Source organism: Pseudorca crassidens, chromosome 3 (genome assembly GCF_039906515.1).
Source record: "Pseudorca crassidens isolate mPseCra1 chromosome 3, mPseCra1.hap1, whole genome shotgun sequence".
Classification (NCBI taxonomy): domain Eukaryota; kingdom Metazoa; phylum Chordata; class Mammalia; order Artiodactyla; family Delphinidae; genus Pseudorca; species Pseudorca crassidens.
Genome location: NC_090298.1, coordinates 101,908,312 through 101,926,308, shown reverse-complemented (window position 1 = coordinate 101,926,308; position 17,997 = coordinate 101,908,312). Strand labels below are relative to the sequence as shown.

General features: G+C 39.4%; 1 protein-coding gene across 7 annotated transcripts in view; it reads left to right on the top strand.

Moving 5' to 3' along the window:
* The first annotated feature begins 12,203 nt into the window (after positions 1-12,203).
* CEP120 (centrosomal protein 120) overlaps positions 12,204-17,997 on the top strand; it is a 79,244-nt gene continuing 73,450 nt past the window's right edge. Inside the window, exons 1-3 of one of the 7 annotated variants that reach the window (XM_067731574.1) lie at positions 12,204-12,266; positions 12,751-12,831; positions 16,504-16,660. In XM_067731574.1, the coding sequence (XP_067587675.1) occupies positions 12,783-12,831; positions 16,504-16,660 (206 nt within the window). In that variant the 5' untranslated portion in view covers positions 12,204-12,266; positions 12,751-12,782. Of the gene's footprint in view, positions 12,314-12,365; positions 12,505-12,526; positions 12,832-16,503; positions 16,661-17,997 lie in introns of those variants that run through there. The other 6 variants (XM_067731576.1, XM_067731572.1, XM_067731573.1 and 3 more) reach the window with 6 other exon arrangements.

Below are 17,997 nucleotides of genomic sequence, written 5' to 3'. Positions count from 1 at the left end.
GCTATGTTCCCCATGTTATACAATCTATCCCTGTAGCTTATTTATTTTGTACATAGTAGTTTGTACCTCTTAATACCCTACCCCTCTCTTGCCCCTCCCTTCTTCCCTCTCTCCACTGGTAACCACTAGTTTGTTCTCTGAATCTGTGAGTCTGTTTCTCTTTTTTTATATTCACTGGTTTTATTTTTTGTATTCTACATCTAAGTAACATCATACAGTATTTGTCTTTCTCTGTCTGACTTATTTCACTTAGCTTAATACCCTCCAAGTCCATCCTTGTTGTAGCAACTAGCAAAATTTCATTCTATTTTATGGCTGAGTAGTATTCCATAGTGTGTGTGTGTATATCTATATCTATATTTATATAGAGATGTAGGTATATATCTCATATTCTTTATCCATTCATCTGTTGATGAACAGTTGGCAATTGTAAATAATGCTGCTATAAACATTGGGGTACAAGTATCTTTTCAAATTAGTGTTTTCATTTTTTTCAGATATATACCCAGGAGTGGGATTGCTGGGTATTATGGTAGTTCTATTTTTAGTTTTTTGAGAAACCTCCATAATGTTTTCCACAGTGGCTGCACCAATTTCCATCCCTACCAACAGTCTTTGAAGTTTATATGTTCTCAATTTTCTGCATTGAATTTTTTTTTTTTTTTTTTTTTTTGCGGTACGCGGACCTCTCACTGTTGTGGCCTCTCCCATTGCGGAGCACAGGCTCCGGACACGCAGGCTCAGCGGGCATGGCTCACGGGCCTACCCGCTCCACGGCATATGGGATCTTTCCAGACCGGGGCGTGAACCCATGTCCCCTGAATCGGCAGGCGGACTCTCAACCACTGCGCCACCAGGGAAGCCCTGCATTGAATTTTTATTTTGTTTAAAATTAGAAAAAGAAATCATTAGATTTTAAATTAGCTCACGTAAAAAGAAATTCTCCTATTCAAATGTTTCCAAGATGAAGTCTATACAATGTAAAAAGGTGACCACTGCTGGTCAGGGCTTTTTGAGAAATTATTTTTGCCTTTTTTTTTGAGAAAGGGCTGACAATGCTACAGTTACTCCTGAACCATCCTTTACCAAAGAGACACAGTCTTAGGTGAGATACAGGGTCAACAAAACAAAACAAGTTAGGCTACTCTCCTTATCACTAGGTTAGGTGAAATCTGGTCTTTTGCCTTTTTTTTTTGAAGAAATATTTTTAAAAACCCAGTAATAGCCTTTATCACAGGATTTCTGAAACCAAAACAGCAAGTGAAAAGAGGCTGACATCAGGATGAAATATGAATAACCAGCTACATTATTTTATTCCTTTACAACCATTTATTTTGGCCCCTCACATTAAAAAGTTTTTTCTACAGCCATAGTTCTCAATAATTTTAAAGTCTTCATCCATCAGATCCAACAAGGCTCCCAACAGTAACTAATTTTCAGTGGGACAAGGAAGAGACCCCCATATAGGTGCAAATCAGAATAGGGAGGGGAATTTAACTTCAATAAAAATGGTTTTAGATGCTTGTAATATCCCCCTACTTGGATGATTACTGCTTTATATTGTTTTGCTGCCTTTAACTGAATATTTAGTTCAACATCACAGGCAATTACCTATTAAAAAAAAGCTTTATTCTGCCAAACATTGTTAGTGCTCCTCCATTCTCCATTCTCCCTTCCTAACTGTATCCTATCTTGCTGTCCTGTCTCTGCAAACCATGTGCTTCAGAGAAAGGTGACTTCATCTCCAGCCTCCGGACTAGACCTGGCTGGTTTAAAGCTAATCTCAAACTCTTGCAACAATGTCTGGTTTAGGAATAGGGTATAGACAAGTCAACTGTGGCATTCCTCCGGCCATAGGATTGTTCAGAAATGAGCCCAAGGGACAGTGTGAGCCCATGAGATTCCAGCTGCTTAAAAAGGAATGTCCTTACTGTTAGGAGAAAGGCCCCCCAAAAAGATGCTGTTTCTCTGGAAATCATTCTGTGCTGTTACAGTCTCTCCCCAGTGAGGGATACTGACCTGAGGATGAAATAACTCAAAATGAAGAGCACAGGCGATGGACTTGTAGGGATTGCACGAATCCTGAAGCTCTCCCTACTTCTAAAGTACCAAGTACAAACATTTCCTTATGCTATAAACCAGTTGGGGTCACGTTTTCCACTTCTTGAAGCTAAAAGCATACTGATACTTATACAACATATGGAATATTGAAGAATTCCTCAACATATTGTTTTATAATTTTAGTGTGAACTGTTTCACGTCATAGGCTGGAATAATAGGGAAAGAGAAGCTGCTTGAATCTCTGTAATTATCGATTTAAGTTAATCACTTTAAATAGCATCTGAAATATTAATTCTAAAAGTTTCCATTAAATACAACGTAATAATATGGCTGGTTATAAGAGACGAGGGCTTTTAGCAATCACAAAATGCCAAAGATCTTAAAGCAAATCTCAGTAATAGGATTTGTGCTTAAACTATGTTTTACCTACAATGTCCTTGAGACCTAATCTTAAAATATCAATGCTGATAAGAAGTGATTAAGATACATCTCTTCCTGAATAATTTATGTACCACATCATCAAGTTGAAGAATTACATTGAAGAGGGAGTTCAATAACTATTTATAGTATTACAAAAATAATCCTTATGTTTTTAAAAAGTGGTCTCTTTTCAGACAATTCATTCATTCCTTTAACTTTATTGAAATATTTAAAAATAACATCAAAAATACAAAAATAGAAGCAAGTGACCTTTAGAAATGAACTTAACTTTTTCCTTCTTTGGTGAAATTTCATGTTTTGTTCCATAGCTCGGATGTCTAGGAAATCAGTATCTTTAAGGGTATGAGGAGAGGGGGAGGTGATAAAAAACAGATGGAAGGTAATCCACATGATTGTTTTCTAGCAGAAATGTAACTGCATTGAAAATATATGCTTTTGAAGATTACTTAGGTGCCAAAATAATTGTGGAAAACTTGTGCTGTATTTTGATAGAAAATCTTCTGCCCTTCAAAAATGCTTATTTTGGGGTTTCTACGTTCTCTCCATTAAACTCAGCAGTATTTATTCTGCAGACTACAGATCCATAAGCTCTTTGGCATCCATCCTCCATTATTTACTTATACTTAATCTGTTGGATTCATAATTCCTACATATTATAATACCATGTGGCCACAGAGGAAATAAAATATTCAAGCTAGCTAAATACTGATCATCTAGATTTAAATTGATTTCTATTTTGTTGATATAAGAAAGTAGAAAAAAGATAGAACTTCATCAAAAGAGAAAGTTCTCAAATTAAGGGAAATGTATTAAATTAACTCTCTTCTTCTTTTGTGTTTGGTGGTTCATGTATGAGATTTTAGAATGGAAAGCAGTATCTGATAAGGTACAAACAACTAATATAAGCAGATTTGTTGGTTCTGTTTCCAAAAACCTGTAACATTTTAATCCAATGAGATTTTGTTTTGGGGGGAGGACTTGTAAACAAAATGTCCCAATGAGTGAAATTTTGACCAAAGTAAATAACGTATCTGGATGTTATTATCTTTGAATATAATCATGGATGATTTGAGGGGAGGGAGAGAAAAAAAATGTATGGAATAATTGCCTCATTACCAGGTATCAGATTAAATTGTTTGATTTAAATGAATGTGAAGGTAATGAATACAAGGAACTTCTATGAAGTTCCACCTTTTCTTATCAAAATGATAACATTAGGCACCCATACTCATGAGAACCAGGCTGGGTAGGGAGAAAGCTAATTGATCTAGGCAGAAACCCTTCAGGGGAAAGGACAAGAAGAAAAGAAACCTGGCCACCTGTGTAAGATGAGCACTCCCTAAGCTCTACTCTGAGAAGTGGTAAGTTAACCATTTGGATGGGCTGATAATTGGGTCCGTTGCAATGCATTTGTTATACCATTTAATACTTTTTAAATGGAAACAAATTCAAGCCCTGGAATCTCTGCTCCGTTTTCCTAAAACTTAGAAGCTTACTTTAATTAAAAAAAAATCACCAGTGAACTTGACTGAACATAGATATATGATAAATTTATTCAATTCCTCTGATTAAGTTCAGAGGTAAATTTTCCAAGATAGACGGCAATGTGAGTTTGGGTATTTGAAATTTGAAGAAACTCCTGGGAATCTTATGGTTCTATTTTGGTCAAGGTAAGAAACAAGAGAAAGTCCTTGAAAACTTCTGATTGCTACATTAAAAAAATTGAAGTATAGAAGTTTGACAAAAGTAAGCTACTAGCTAAATATAACAAAATAATATTATAGCATTTTATTTGGAAGAAATGAATATTCCAAGAAAATGTTTAACGTTTTGATAAATTTACTTTATAATAGAGGATATTAGTCAAATAGGTCATGTCACGTTAGGTTTAGAGTCCATCTACTGGCTAAAATCCTTGTAGTTTTGTCCATTCATTCAACAAATATTTATTAAATGCCTACTGTGTGCCAAGCACTATTCTAGACCCTGGGGATAGAAAGTAGAACAAACAAGATCCTGTCTCATGGAACTTAATTAATAGATTGTACTTCATTGGCATGTGTTCTACTAATATAATGACTTGTTAATTTAAACAAGGATTTGGGATGTTGTTAATTTAAACAAGGATTTGGGATGTGCTGTATCAAATCAGTGTTAACATTCCCGACAAGAAACTAATAGCAAACAAGTAGTAAAATATCTTTTTAACTTCTCCCTGCTGAATAGACATCATTTTGGCATGTACATATTCCTTGATAGAGATGACAGAAGCCAGTTTGTTAATAAACACTGCTGGATGGTGGCCAAAACTATAATATTCCAAATCTTGATACAATGCAAATGTTGTTTAACTAAGAATTATTAGAACTGGTTGATAAACACTTTTTAAAATGTATTTCGAAAATACGTCTCGTTGTGTCTATAACTATTGGTTTAAATTGTGCAGAAGTCTAGATTTTAAAATAGTTCGTTTTTCTTATTTTAAGTATCCTTTTCACTCCCTAATGGAGTAATCCTCTTTCCTTGTCAGGCTTCTTGAGGACACTAATGAAACATAGAATTTAATATTATATCTTTTTTTCCTTTTCTTCATATTTTCCTTTCTCCTCTTAACACGTGTAGAATAATCACTTTTTCAAGGGTAGCTCACTCGCTCTCATCCTTGACGTCCTTGACGTCATCTCTTTATTGTCATCTTAGCCTTTGAGCCTTTCCCAAAGCACCACTGTAGGTCTTTCTTCTCTCCTGTAGTCCAATAAATCATTTCTTTTCATATTGTTAAAAAGTTGCTGAAACTAAATGGATTACACAGTGTTTTTAATGTATCAGAGAATGGTTGGTGCAATCTGATCAAGAAAATTTCACAGCTACACTTCTTGAGCTGCACCGAATTATGTATTCACCTCTGTCCTCTGCACATGTACGAATTACATCTCTATTACTCTCTATAACTGATGCAGATATAACTCTATGATTGTTGTAAATTTGGCTTGTTTACTCAATAAGAGTCTATTGAGCCTCTACTACACATTTACTCAGCACTCTTCCAGGCAATAACAATAGGACAATGAACAAAATAGACATGTTTTCTAACTTACTGATATTTGGAAGATAATATATTTCTGGTTAACGTTAGGATAAGCCACTCAACGTTAATGTTGCAGTTTTTAGTCAAAATTTTTTTTTAAATCACTGCTTTTTACTTTTTAGTCAGCTCTCATCTGGGACATTAATTATTTTTATAATAAAAAACCAATTCACAGTTGTGAAAATTAACAAAGTGCACTAATATTCCGTTATCCCACTCAACTATCCTAAGAGTACCCCTCAGCTGAAAATGTCCAACCATTTAAATCTGGCGTAACTAGAATATCAAAGTCAACCTTCCTAAGGACTTCATTCACTGTATTGAAATAACAATGATTTCAACATATAATTAGGATGACTTTAATCTTCTCTAACCCCACAGAGTGTCATGTGGAAGTAGGATATTACTTCCCCTTGGACATTGTATTTCCTCCTTTCACTATTGCAAGCAGCTTTAAAGATGAATCTAGCTCAAGAGTGTAAGTGAGGGGCTTTTCAAAGGGTCCACTAAATTACCCACTAACTGGAGAGGAGGGTTAACATGGACGGAGTCTGGGTTAGTCGAAGGCTGACCGTGTAGTCCAAAGCAAACTTCTTTGAAGCGTTATGTTCTATCTTTAAAAATCATGCAAAATGTTTATTGTATCCATATAGTTTCATGCTTATTTTAATATAAAAAACATGTTTTCATTTCTCACCACTGATTAACATTGTTGCCCCACAATGTGTTATAGAAATTTCTACTCCAGAGCTCTGGCACATTTCCATGTTCTCAGGTCATATGTGTACCCCAGTTTGAGAATCACTAGGGTACCTTAACAGAAGCACTCAGAGGACCTGACCTCTGATTGTTATCAAATTGTTCAAGTTTATCCAACTTCAGATTTTCGTATCTGTTGAAAAGTGGTAAAAACCCTGCTTTATTCTCCATAATGTTGCTGGAAAGATCAGAAGAGTCAATAGAATATTATTATTATCATCATCACCATCATCATCATCAAATGACTGGTTTGTTCAACAATCAGAACTTAGGTCAGGGTACAAATATGAAATGGTTCCATTTTTCTCCAGTTACTGCTTTCAACTATGCAGCATTGAGTTTCCTTCTCCCATCCCGTTATGACAGCTTAGTCAGACCCCACAGCTTTCTGACCACTTTCAGCTATTAAAATATCAGTTCAGTCCAATTTATTTCCTGTTGAAAATTTTACCTCACATCTGTTTGAAATCTCATCTCCTCCCGCCCTCCCTGTTTCAATGAAGTTTCCATTTAAGTAATTTAGATTGGGAAAGGAATGGGATCAACTGTTCTATTCCCTTTCCTCTCTTTCTTCCTCTCTTTTCTTTCTCCAAAGAATTGGGATCAAAGATGCAAGTATCCCTAACTCAGCAGATACAGGTGTGGTCCTCCCTTCTCTGTTGCTCTTTCTTGGTTCAAGACCCATCTATCCCTAATGCCCTCTGAGTGGCTCCCGGCTCAATGCTGAATTTCTCCTGGGACACATGTGTGAGTTCTTGTTATGCTTACTAGAACCTGCTTGGAAAAGTACACATTTATGCAAATAAAAAGTATTATGTTGGCAGCAGGAACACATTTAAAAATTCGGGAAGTATAGCATTGTGATTTATGCAAAATTGCATGGGATAACAGTTTTGTTGTAGCACTCATGAAATGGTGTGTTGCAGCTTGCTATAGCTGCTGATTAGCGGAGCTGCTTGTGCTACGGCTTAGGGATGTGGGTGAGAAGTTAAGGGAGGCTTCTGTCTTCTCTGAATCTAGGCCATATGTTTAGAGACTTTCTCTTAATTTAAGAGGTGGGGCTGTAATTATTTTTATGTAATTTGTTGTGGTTGGTTCAGTCTAACACAGTGAGGTAGGGAATAGCGTTATACGCTTCAGGTGTACTTGTAACATCAGCATTAAATAGAACTCTTGTGCCAGGGATATCTTTTAGCACAGAAGACTCTGTTACCATTTAGTGGGGTCAGACTTCTATGGGCCCAACACTCACCCAGAAGCCTGGGGAATTTCTCCACCAGACAGCTGAGTAGACTGGCACCAGCTCTTCCACCAGTATTGGTTTCAGTTTTTCAAAAGGGAGCATTTTAGAGAAAAACAAACAAGAAAAACACATCAGACATTACATAATAGGTGAAGCAAAGTCCCACAATGTCACATAATGTTTCTCAATGTCAGTGTTACTGTGGCGGGTCTTTCATCCCAGCGTCTACCATCTGTTCTATCCTCTACCCCTAAAATGGACCCCTGAAAGTCTGCTGCCCCTAGTATGTGGCCACTCTACTGATGGCATAGTCTTTGTAAAGCAAAACTGAGCAGCATTTTCTATTGGCCTGCAGCCCTTTCCAGAGTTCCAGGAGTGTCTCCAGCTCTTCTGTCTTGAGAAGGGTGCATTCTCCCACTCTCTACACCTTGCCTCAGAGAGAGCCACGGTGACAACATACCATAACAGGGTGGCTCAAAGCTCACCTCAGCCTAAAGTAACCCCATGAAGCTTACTCCACATAGGAGAGAGTGCCAGAAATGTTGCTTTTCTTTAGACTCTTAACGTCCATCCGAAGCTCCTTTCGACAGCAGAAATTCCATTTCAGTCATCATTGGAGCTCCCCTCATCCACGCACAAAATGTTGTGCAAAGGTGCTAAGGTTCTTACACCGAGTAAATATTGAGGAGGCCTTGAAAATTTTTGTCCTTGCTGGTCACTGCTCAGCTGTCTCTCATCCAAGCCCTTGAAGTCTAGTGAATTTGCTGATTCTATGTGAAATTGGGGCATAAGAACCCGTGCCAAGGATGATAAATTGGGGCCTAACTCCTCATTTCCCTCCCCATTTCCATCCCCTCCTAAGGGGTTTGCCAAGAAGTGGACTGTGGGTCCCCACCACGTTCCCCTTCACTCCTCTCCTTCCCAGCCGAAGGCAACCTCTTCTCCTTTCCTTACCACTCTCCGCAGCCGGTCAGGGACAGCTATTAAAACCACCTTCATGAATTTAGGTTGGGAGTGGGGGATGAGGTGTGGTGTTGGTAATTAACCTGTGGCTGGCAGAAGTTTTGGTTTGGTTCCTGCAGTGGGTTTTTTTTTTTTTTCTTTAAACTGAAATCAGTTACCAGCATTTAAAAATTGAATCGTTTCACGTAAATATCTATAATGCTAGCTTCTTATGGAAATTTGGAAAATCTGCCTATTACTGCATGACAATACCAAGCTGGGGCAGAGAAGGGCTGTCTCTGCTTCTGCTCAGGCCAGGCCCAGCCCACTGCACTAGTTAACAGCACCTGCCTGACATGAGGAGTATCTGACTTTGGAAGGTTCTGCCGTGGTCTTTCACAAAAGGCAAGGAGAGGGGCTGTATGGGGGGATATTACCCCAGAACATAAATATAGGCATAGGTGGGGGGGATATAGAGGATCTGGTTATTTCTGAAGAACCAGAAAAGGAACAAATCACAAAATAATAGCAGAATAAATTATCCCTCCACATTCACAATAAAAATAGCTACCATATTCAGAGATTTCATCACATCCTAGGCCCTTAAAAGAGACAATGACATTTAATCCTCACAAAAACCATGTGAGGTGAGGACTACTAACTCTGTTTCACTGATGGGAAAACTGAGGTTCAGAGCAAAGTAATTTTGGCTAAGCCGCAAGGCTGATAGGTTGAGAAACTTGGAATGCAGGTATGTCTGACTCTTTACTATGGGGCTCCATTGTCTCCACTACCATAGATATTAGCGGTCCTTCTTTAAGGGATTAAAGGCACAGAAATTAATGACCAAGTTTAATGAGATCAGACCCTAGATTGGAAGTCACCTTGACACTAAGTGAGGACTAGTTATTAAGTCTATTCCTGCTCCCTCTTCTAGAAGGAGGCTATTTTCTAAGCATGCCTTGAAGGTCAGGGTGGCACCATGCTTTTACAAATAGCAGTTATTCAATAGATATGTTAGTTTTATTAGTCCTTGGAGCTTGCCTTAAATTTTACTAAGTGTGAAAGTGTGAGTATGTGGGGAGGGGACAAAAAGAGGCAAGGGGCTGAGGAAGGGGAACACAGCTCATGATCCCTCCTGTGGTGGCCACAGACGTGTTGATAAGAAATATAGAGACATACTACTAGGAAAGAGGTTTGCGGGAATATAAAATAGCTACAGAAAAAGAAAGGCTTGAAATGAGTCAAAATGCTTTGTTTGGTTCTGGGAAATCCCTAGAAATAGAAAGCTACCTAATATGATAAGCTTTTAGGTTGACAAACATGATTTCAGAATCAAGGATTTAATCAAACTTGTTAGTTTGAATTTGTATGTTTACAGTGTAATGAATCTCACATTATGTAATAGACACAAATTTTATATCTTATTAGCACTTATGTATTTTGAAACAGTATTGATACTTTATAAACTTATAACAAAATTTCCTCTCATGAATTTAAGCTAAAATACAATGATTTATGCAAGAACTGAAGTTATTACTGCTAAATATCACATATGAGAGGAAATTAGATTGTAGAATAACAGATAAGGAGGCTCTAGATGCTGATAGAATTATAATTCCATTTCTAGGTGGGATAAATGAGAAATTTCATGTCATTAGTTTTACAGTTGTAAAAACAAAAAAACCATGCCAACTAAGTTGATGACTTTTCATTAGCTGTGATGAGGTGATTTTAGAAGTAATAGTGTTGTTTTGGGGGGAAAATCCAGAGAAAGAGAGCCATGTGAAAATTTTACCATGTGAAAAAGTTTCTTAGTTTATGTCGACGATTTGTCAGATTTTTTTCTCACCTGAGATTATTCTCTGGCATTCAGCGATGGTTTACAATCCAGGTTTTCAGCCCTGGTGGATATCCTAAAGCAAAACAATGAGGTATATTGATGGCAGTTCCTAGTTCTTTTACAGCTACTATTTAAGGTCTGAGATTGTTCATATAAAAAGGTAACAATTAAATGGCATTTACTACATTTAAGTTCTGAACTAAGGCATCATCTATGCTACCACTGTATAGCTGAAACTGAGGCTAGAACAGATAGTGACTTGCTTAAGGTAACCCAGCATGTAAATTGGCAGAAGTAGGTCCCAAACTCTGATCTCTTTGCACTGGAGACCCTTAGTCTCATGCTTTGACCTCCCTTTTTCTAGAGTTTAAGGCTAAGTAGTGTTTTACACCACTGATAACCTTATATTTTGCTTGTTGTTGTTCATCTGTTTGCTAATATTCTTTGAGTATTGTCAATGTGGACATATTTATTAGACTGCTCAACAGAGGATATGTTAAATAACAACATTGGTATTGCATCAACAAAATTTTGACAGGGGTAAACTCTATAAAATTACGCGGCCAGTTTCCTCAATGAAGAGTTTCAAGGAAAAAAAAAAAGTGGAGGCGAGTACCTACAGATTAAAAGTGGCAAGAGATAGATCAACCAAATACATTGTGTTTTGGAACTTGTCTGGGTCCTGATTTGAGCAAACCAACTGAAAAAAAATTATGAGACAATCAGGGAAATTTGAACAGTGTATATTTAATTGTATTAAGGAATTATTGTTAACTTTTAAGGTGTAATAATGCAATTGTGGTTAAGTATCTAATATTTTAAGATATTTTAAAAAATCTTTATCTTTTAGAGGTACATATTGAAAGAGATGAATTGATATGACCTTAGGGATTTCCTTCAAATCCCTGCTCCTCTGCAACAGATGAAGATGATTGGTCTTTAGTTGACAATTTCTGAAGCTGCGTTCTGAGTACCTGCTGGTTCATTATACTATTCTACCTACTTTTGAGTCTGTTTGACATTTTCTGCAAGGGAATGTATTGTTCAATGATGAACCCAAAGTAGATCACTACTTTGATATTATTTTGCATAATGCTTTCTATCAGGGAGGGCTCTGAAGGGGCCTGAAAGGGTCTTAGAAGTAGTGTGGTCTCCACATCCTCCTTTTCTTTGGGGCACAAAGCGGAGGTCGGGGTTGAGTGGGGGTGAAGGAGTGGAAATTATTCTCTCTTCCTCCTCCCTCCCACCTATCCCGCCCAAGATCGTTTCAAACTAGGTGCCCTCCGAAAGATTTCTAATGTTTTCTAAAATAAAGGCTGAAGTGTGTGGGGAAGAAGGGGTAGAAAGAGGAAAATGTCGGTTTACAGCTTTTAGATGCCTTCTTTATTCTGGTCTTGACTTTGCTCATTACTTTGTCGTCAGGGGGTAGAAGAACGTATACCTTTAATTCCCCGGCCCACGTGACAATGTTTTTGTTTTAGGGTAAATTTTACTGGACAGGAAATTCTCAGAGCGCTTACGTCACCGCCAACAGTTTACAGCAATTACCGTATTGACGCTACTTGTTTACAAAGCATGGAAACTTGAGCAGCCGCGCGAGGACAATTTTAGTTGATTTTAGAGTTCAGACTTAAATCATTATTTTTATGTGACTTAAATCTTAAGCAGTGTTGACAATGAGGGCCTGAACAGAGCTAGTTTTTTTTTTTTTTTTTTGTAATCTCTATTGATATATTTCCCAGGCTGTGTCTAGGGCGTAAAGCAGAGAACAAACCCACTTTCGTTTCTGGGGAACTTCCGGAAGCGTTTACCGCAGTAGTGCGCCTGCGCAGTTGGTCTCCACCAAATTGCCTGCTTTCCTTCGTCCGGCTAGCAGGGGGCGCTGTGAGGTAATGGCTAGTCTTCTCCTCAGGCCTCTGGAACTTTGCGTAAAACGGTAGGAGGCGAAGCGGGCTGAGGGGCGTTCTATCCTCGACTGCCCTGGTCTCTATGACCCTTTGTCCTCCAGCCTCGCCCGGGCTGTGGGCCTGCGGGCCTGCGGGCCTGGTTGCTAGGTGGAAGCGGGGCGCGGCGGCGGCCGCGGCGGCTACCCGGGCGTTTAAAAAACTGCTACGCAGGCGGCAAAAGGTCCTCAGGCGGCGGACTCGCGTCTCCCTGGAAACAGGCCGGGCCGGGTGGCCGAGCGGCTTTTGAGTCGGGGCCGGGTTGCGGGTGGACTGGCGGCCCGGGGCCGGGGAGCCGGGCGCGCTGCAGGCGGACCGCAGAGCGGGGTCCGGGTGTCCCGGGCCGCAGGCGGGTGGCGGGAGCCTCGGCGGGAGTCCAGCCGGGGGTCGCGGGCTGCCAGCCACTCAGCCGGGCTCCTTTTCCTCGCAGCAGACCCCGCCTGCGGGCCGCCGACCGCGACCATGGTCTCCAAGTCCGACCAACTGCTCATCGTCGTGTCCATTCTAGAAGGTGAGTGGCCCGGGACTTGGCGTTTGCGACTGCTGCTTCCTGAATTTTAACAGAGTAGTATGGGACCGAGGCTTTATTAACCTGAAAAACTCTGTCATCTTTGCTTGTGCCGTCCCCAGAGACTTCTTCAAAGTTGTACACAGTGAGGTCTATTGGCCAGTTGATTTAAAAATCCCCCAAGGGAGTGTGAGAGCTCTTAGGGATAGGTGATATTTAGCGTGACTAGCCGTAGACCCAGAGAATGTTGGAAAAACGATTTCCATCAGAGGCAGCACGTCGATGACGTATATTATGAGCCGAAAGTGTGCCTGGAAAGCACGTTCTGTTCAGCAATCTCCTGGTAGTACCATTGGTGAGAACTTTACTTTGACTCGAGTACACGTTTCCTGCATTTTCAGAAGTGTTGCGGTGGCTGTTCCCTTTACAGCTCTTGACGGGGGACGTAGAGGACTACAGTTGTCGAGAGGGTCTATTACACATGCCTCGAAGTTTGGTTTGTTGAATGAGTGACAGTTGTTTATTTGGAGACTCACTGAGTGTCAGGCACTGTGCTGGGAATGGAAGAGTAAAATAGTTCTGGTTCTAAAAGCTAAGGGAGTAGCATGGAGAACAATAAATAATTCAAATAATTCATCATGATGTGGAAGAGAGAATGACCACCTCTGTCTGGGGAAAAGCTGGGAAAGGTTTCCCAGAGGAAATGACATTTATTTGGGTCTTACAGGATGATTAGAAATTTGTCAGACGCAAAAAAAGGAAGGAAGGGCATTCCAGGCAAAGGGAAGAGCCAGTGGCGTGTTTAAGGTATAGAAAAACAAGGCATGTTCTTTGATTGCTTGAATTCAGTGTGGTTGGAGAGCAGGTTGCAGGAAAGTGGAGGGTATAGGAGTTGATAGGTAAATTGAGGATAGGTTTTGAATAACATGACGCGAAGACGTCATCTTGAGTGGTGAGAGGAATGGCTGGGGACCCCTGCCCTGCCGTGGGAGGTATCTTGTGGAGGCCTGGCACCATTTGGGTGGTGAGAGGAAAGAAAACATTACAAACCCAAATTTTGAGTTTTGGAAGAGAAGACTGACCAGAAGCTTTAGTGTTGGGGCAGATTTAACTGTTAGGTTACTGACGTTTAAAGACATAGGACTGAAATCCCATTGTAATTTGGTGAACATAAGCTTTTGGACTTGGAACTGTGCGCATGCTATGAGGTAACAGAAATGTCAAGTGCTCTCTCCCTTCAAGGTTGTAGGGTTCTGTCTCCTTGGGGAGATCAAATTAATGTGCAGGACATATGTTGGGATGTAATATAAATAAAATAAAAATAAATGATACAGGCTGTAAATGCAGGTTTTGGAGGTGGGAGAGGATAATGGCTGAAGTGCCTTGAGTGGTAGGTAAGCTTTAGATAAGCGAGGATAGAAGAAAGTCATTCCGGGAGATTGGACAACCCAGGCCACTGTGGGATTGAGCATGGTGGGTGGAACAGTGAAGAGGTCAGCAAGGTGACCAGACCCAAGGAAGGTGAATATTCAGGAATATCGTGGTAAGAAATAAGCTTGTACAGATAGAGTGAATAGGCCTTGGAGGATCTTGAAAGCCAAGGAATTTAGGTTTAATGTTCTAAAAAATAGGGAGCCAGTGAAGTAGGAAAGAGATTTTTTGCAAATGTACTTTAGTAGCAGCTTGCAGGGAAGAGAACCTGGAGTCCGGAAGGTCAGTTAGGGGTTGCTACAAACATATCTAAAACTGGCCCACGGTCCTCCAAACTGTTCCTCCTCTTGTGTTTGTATTTTCATTCATTGTAACCACGCTGTTGCATCAAGCCGAGACCCTGGGAGTCATCGTCTTCCTGCATTCCCTCTCCATCCCCAACTTATACATGGTCACTGAGTGTTGATTTTATTTTTAAAATAATAGTACGTGCTTCATATAAACTTTTAAATGAATGAGTTTCCATTCTGGGTGTCTTGCTTCGGGGCCGTCATTATCCACCTAATCTACTGTAGTAATCGTCTCAGTAGTCTGTTTCATGAATGTTTTCTTTTCAGAAAACACTTAGTGTCCACCTTACTGTCTGGGGATAACCTTTCTGAAGTGCCAATCTAATTTTCTTAAAATCCTTCGGTGTGCTGAGGGGTAAGGTCTGTACTTAAGAGTGGCGTACATGGCCCTCTATGGTAGACCTGTTGCCTATCTTTTCAGCCTCATCTCCCCTCCTGCCATATGTTCATGTGTTCCCAGTCCTTCAACTATATTGAGCTGCTTGCAATTTCTTGACCACATTTCTAGAAATGCCCTTTATTCAAAATAAAATGATTGGGTTGCTACTATGAGCAAACTTTGGGCTATTTACTGGATTCCAAGGACGAAAATGACAGCGTTTCTGTTCTCAAGGTATTCATTGTCTTTGGGACGAGGCAGGGACCTGTTTGTTCTATTGCTTATCCTCTATTTTCAAGCTTATTGGAGGTTGTAGTTAGGATAGTCTGAAAATACAGGGTTTTTGACATATATGAAATTCATTTGGGAAACTTAGTGATCTTTCAGAGCAGCTGAAAATGAGGTCCAGCGAGAGGCCTCCAATTAGTGCTAATTGGGAGAGCCACGCCATGTGTGGTAAGACTCTTAATAGGGAGTTTCAAATGAGAACATCAGGTTGAAACTCACAGGTTTGCAATCAGGCTCTTTCTGGCCAGCTTAATTCCTTACTAAGTGGCTTGTAGCAGGGTGAGTAGCAGCAGGGATGTATTTACTTAACAGTGGTTAAAACTCCCCTAACTGAAATCCCGCTCACCGAAATCCCCCTCACCAGACCTGGAAACATGTTGGCTGTAAGACTCTTAGTGCGTCTTTCTTAGTTTTTTAACTTTCTGTTTTCAGTGTTTTAAGTTTGTCTCTTTCCACTAGACCCTCAATTCCTCAAGAACAAGTACTCTGTTTTACTCTTTGCATCCCATTTTCTGGCGTATACCCGACTTTGAATATGCCTTCAACAAACTGTAAAGGAATGAGGTCAGGCAGTACAAATGGACAGTAATGTGTAGATAGAATATTTTAATATTTCTTGATAATATACAACATTGTCCTTGAAAATAACATGAATGAATAAATGTGTTTACTTTCCTTTGGCTAATTTGTAAGGTATTCTTAACTGTGTTAGCAGGAAAATTAAGATGCAGGTGAATTTGTTTTTGCTAATTTATTTCTCAACTCTCCAGATGATTTAACTGTTCTATATTAAGTACTGGTATCGTAATATCTAAAATTGGTGTAATCACATTTTTAACTCTTTAATTCAAATGTTATTAAGATCATTGCTGCTCACAGTGTGAAGCAAGGACAACACCATGGACATCTCCTGGGATCTTGTTAGAAATGCAGACTCTCTGGCCCACCCCAGACCTACTGAACCAGAATCTACATTTTAACAGGGTTCCTGGGTAATTCATTGCACATTAGTGTTAGAGAAGCACTAATTAATTATAGCTTTCAATTTGGTAAATGTTTTTTATGAATCATGAATTTGAGTGTATCTGTGAATATGTGCTAGTGAGGTAGTTTATGGACTATACAAGTCAACCACTGTTAACATATGTCAGTTTTTAAAACACATGCTAAATGATCGTATTTGATTTTTGTACACTTGTGGTTAACCTGTACAGTCTTTTTCTCTAGGTCGCCATTTCCCCAAACGTCCAAAACATATGCTTGTAGTAGAAGCAAAGTTTGATGGAGAACAGTTGGCTACTGATCCTGTGGACCATACTGACCAGCCAGAATTTGCTACTGAGTTAGCCTGGGAAATTGACAGGAAAGCACTTCATCAGCACAGGTGACTGTTATTTTCAACCTGTTTGGCTCTTTTTCAGTCTGTTATAAATAAATACATATATATCTCTAAGTAGATAATAGTAATATTTGTTGAGTGGTTTTTTAATGTGTCAGGAAATTTGTAAGTACTTTGCAACAGTAATTCATTTAAACATCAGACTAACCCTATGAAGTAGGTATTATTTCCTCTGTATTACAGATGAGAAAACTGAGGCCTAAGAGGTTAAGTAACTTGCCTTAAGTCAGTCAGTTGGACCGTGGTAGAGCCCAGCAGCCAGTTCAACTCCAGAGCTAAGCTTTTAACTACTACACTTAGCTTAGCTTGCTTTTTTCTTTCTTTTTTTTGCTAATGTCTGAGAGAATAAATATTCTAGAAGTGCCATCATGATGCCTACCCACTATTAAATGTGGGTTGGAATTCACTGTAATTTTTTTTTTTTTTTGCGGTGCGCGGACCTCTCACTGTTGTGGCCTCTCCCGTTGCGGAGCACAGGCTCCGGACGCGCAGGCTTAGCGGCCATGGCTCACGGGCCCAGCTGCTCTGCGGCATGTGGGATCCTCCCGGACCGGGGCACGAGCCGGCGTCCCCTGCATTGGCAGGCGGACTCTCAACCAGTGCGCCACCAGGGAAGCCCCACTGTAATTTTTATTAATAAATTTATTGTATATTTTACCTGGCTTGCCAAGGAGATATATATATATATATATGTGTGTAGTAATTATATGAGGTATTCTTTCTAATTTTACACTTGATTTTAGACCTTTAAATACTTTATTGGTATATAAAACATATTTAAAGTTATAGCTTCTTATTATTTCATGAACTATTACGACCAGAGCAGGCAAGAACACTAATACTTTTATTTTAAAAAGAATTGAAAATATGGTTCCTCTGGGGAACATAGAATCTCTTTAATATTTGTTCTTTCTTAGTACTAAATGAAATAAAAGTACCAATTTTAAAAAATGAAAGCAAGGAGAAATTTAATTTCTTCTGTTGTTAGATTAGTCCATGGATTTATTTGAAAGGGTATCAAATTCCTAGAGGATATTAGAATTTTGTATTTCATCTCAGTGACTTCTGTAATATCTGCTCAGACAGAGACTTGATATATTAGTGCCTGCCTTGGTGGTTGTGTATCTAATTGTGTTAGTGCAGAGTGGTACCACTCTGTATTTTGTAGACTGAGAAAATAACACAGATAAATTAAATATAGAAATGATGATCTTGTGCCAAGTGCAGGTTTCATAGTCATTCCATTAGATGACAGTGGTGGCAAAATCCAATCAGCTTACTATATGATTGAGCCAGTATAGGGGTTCCAGACTCAAAAGAAG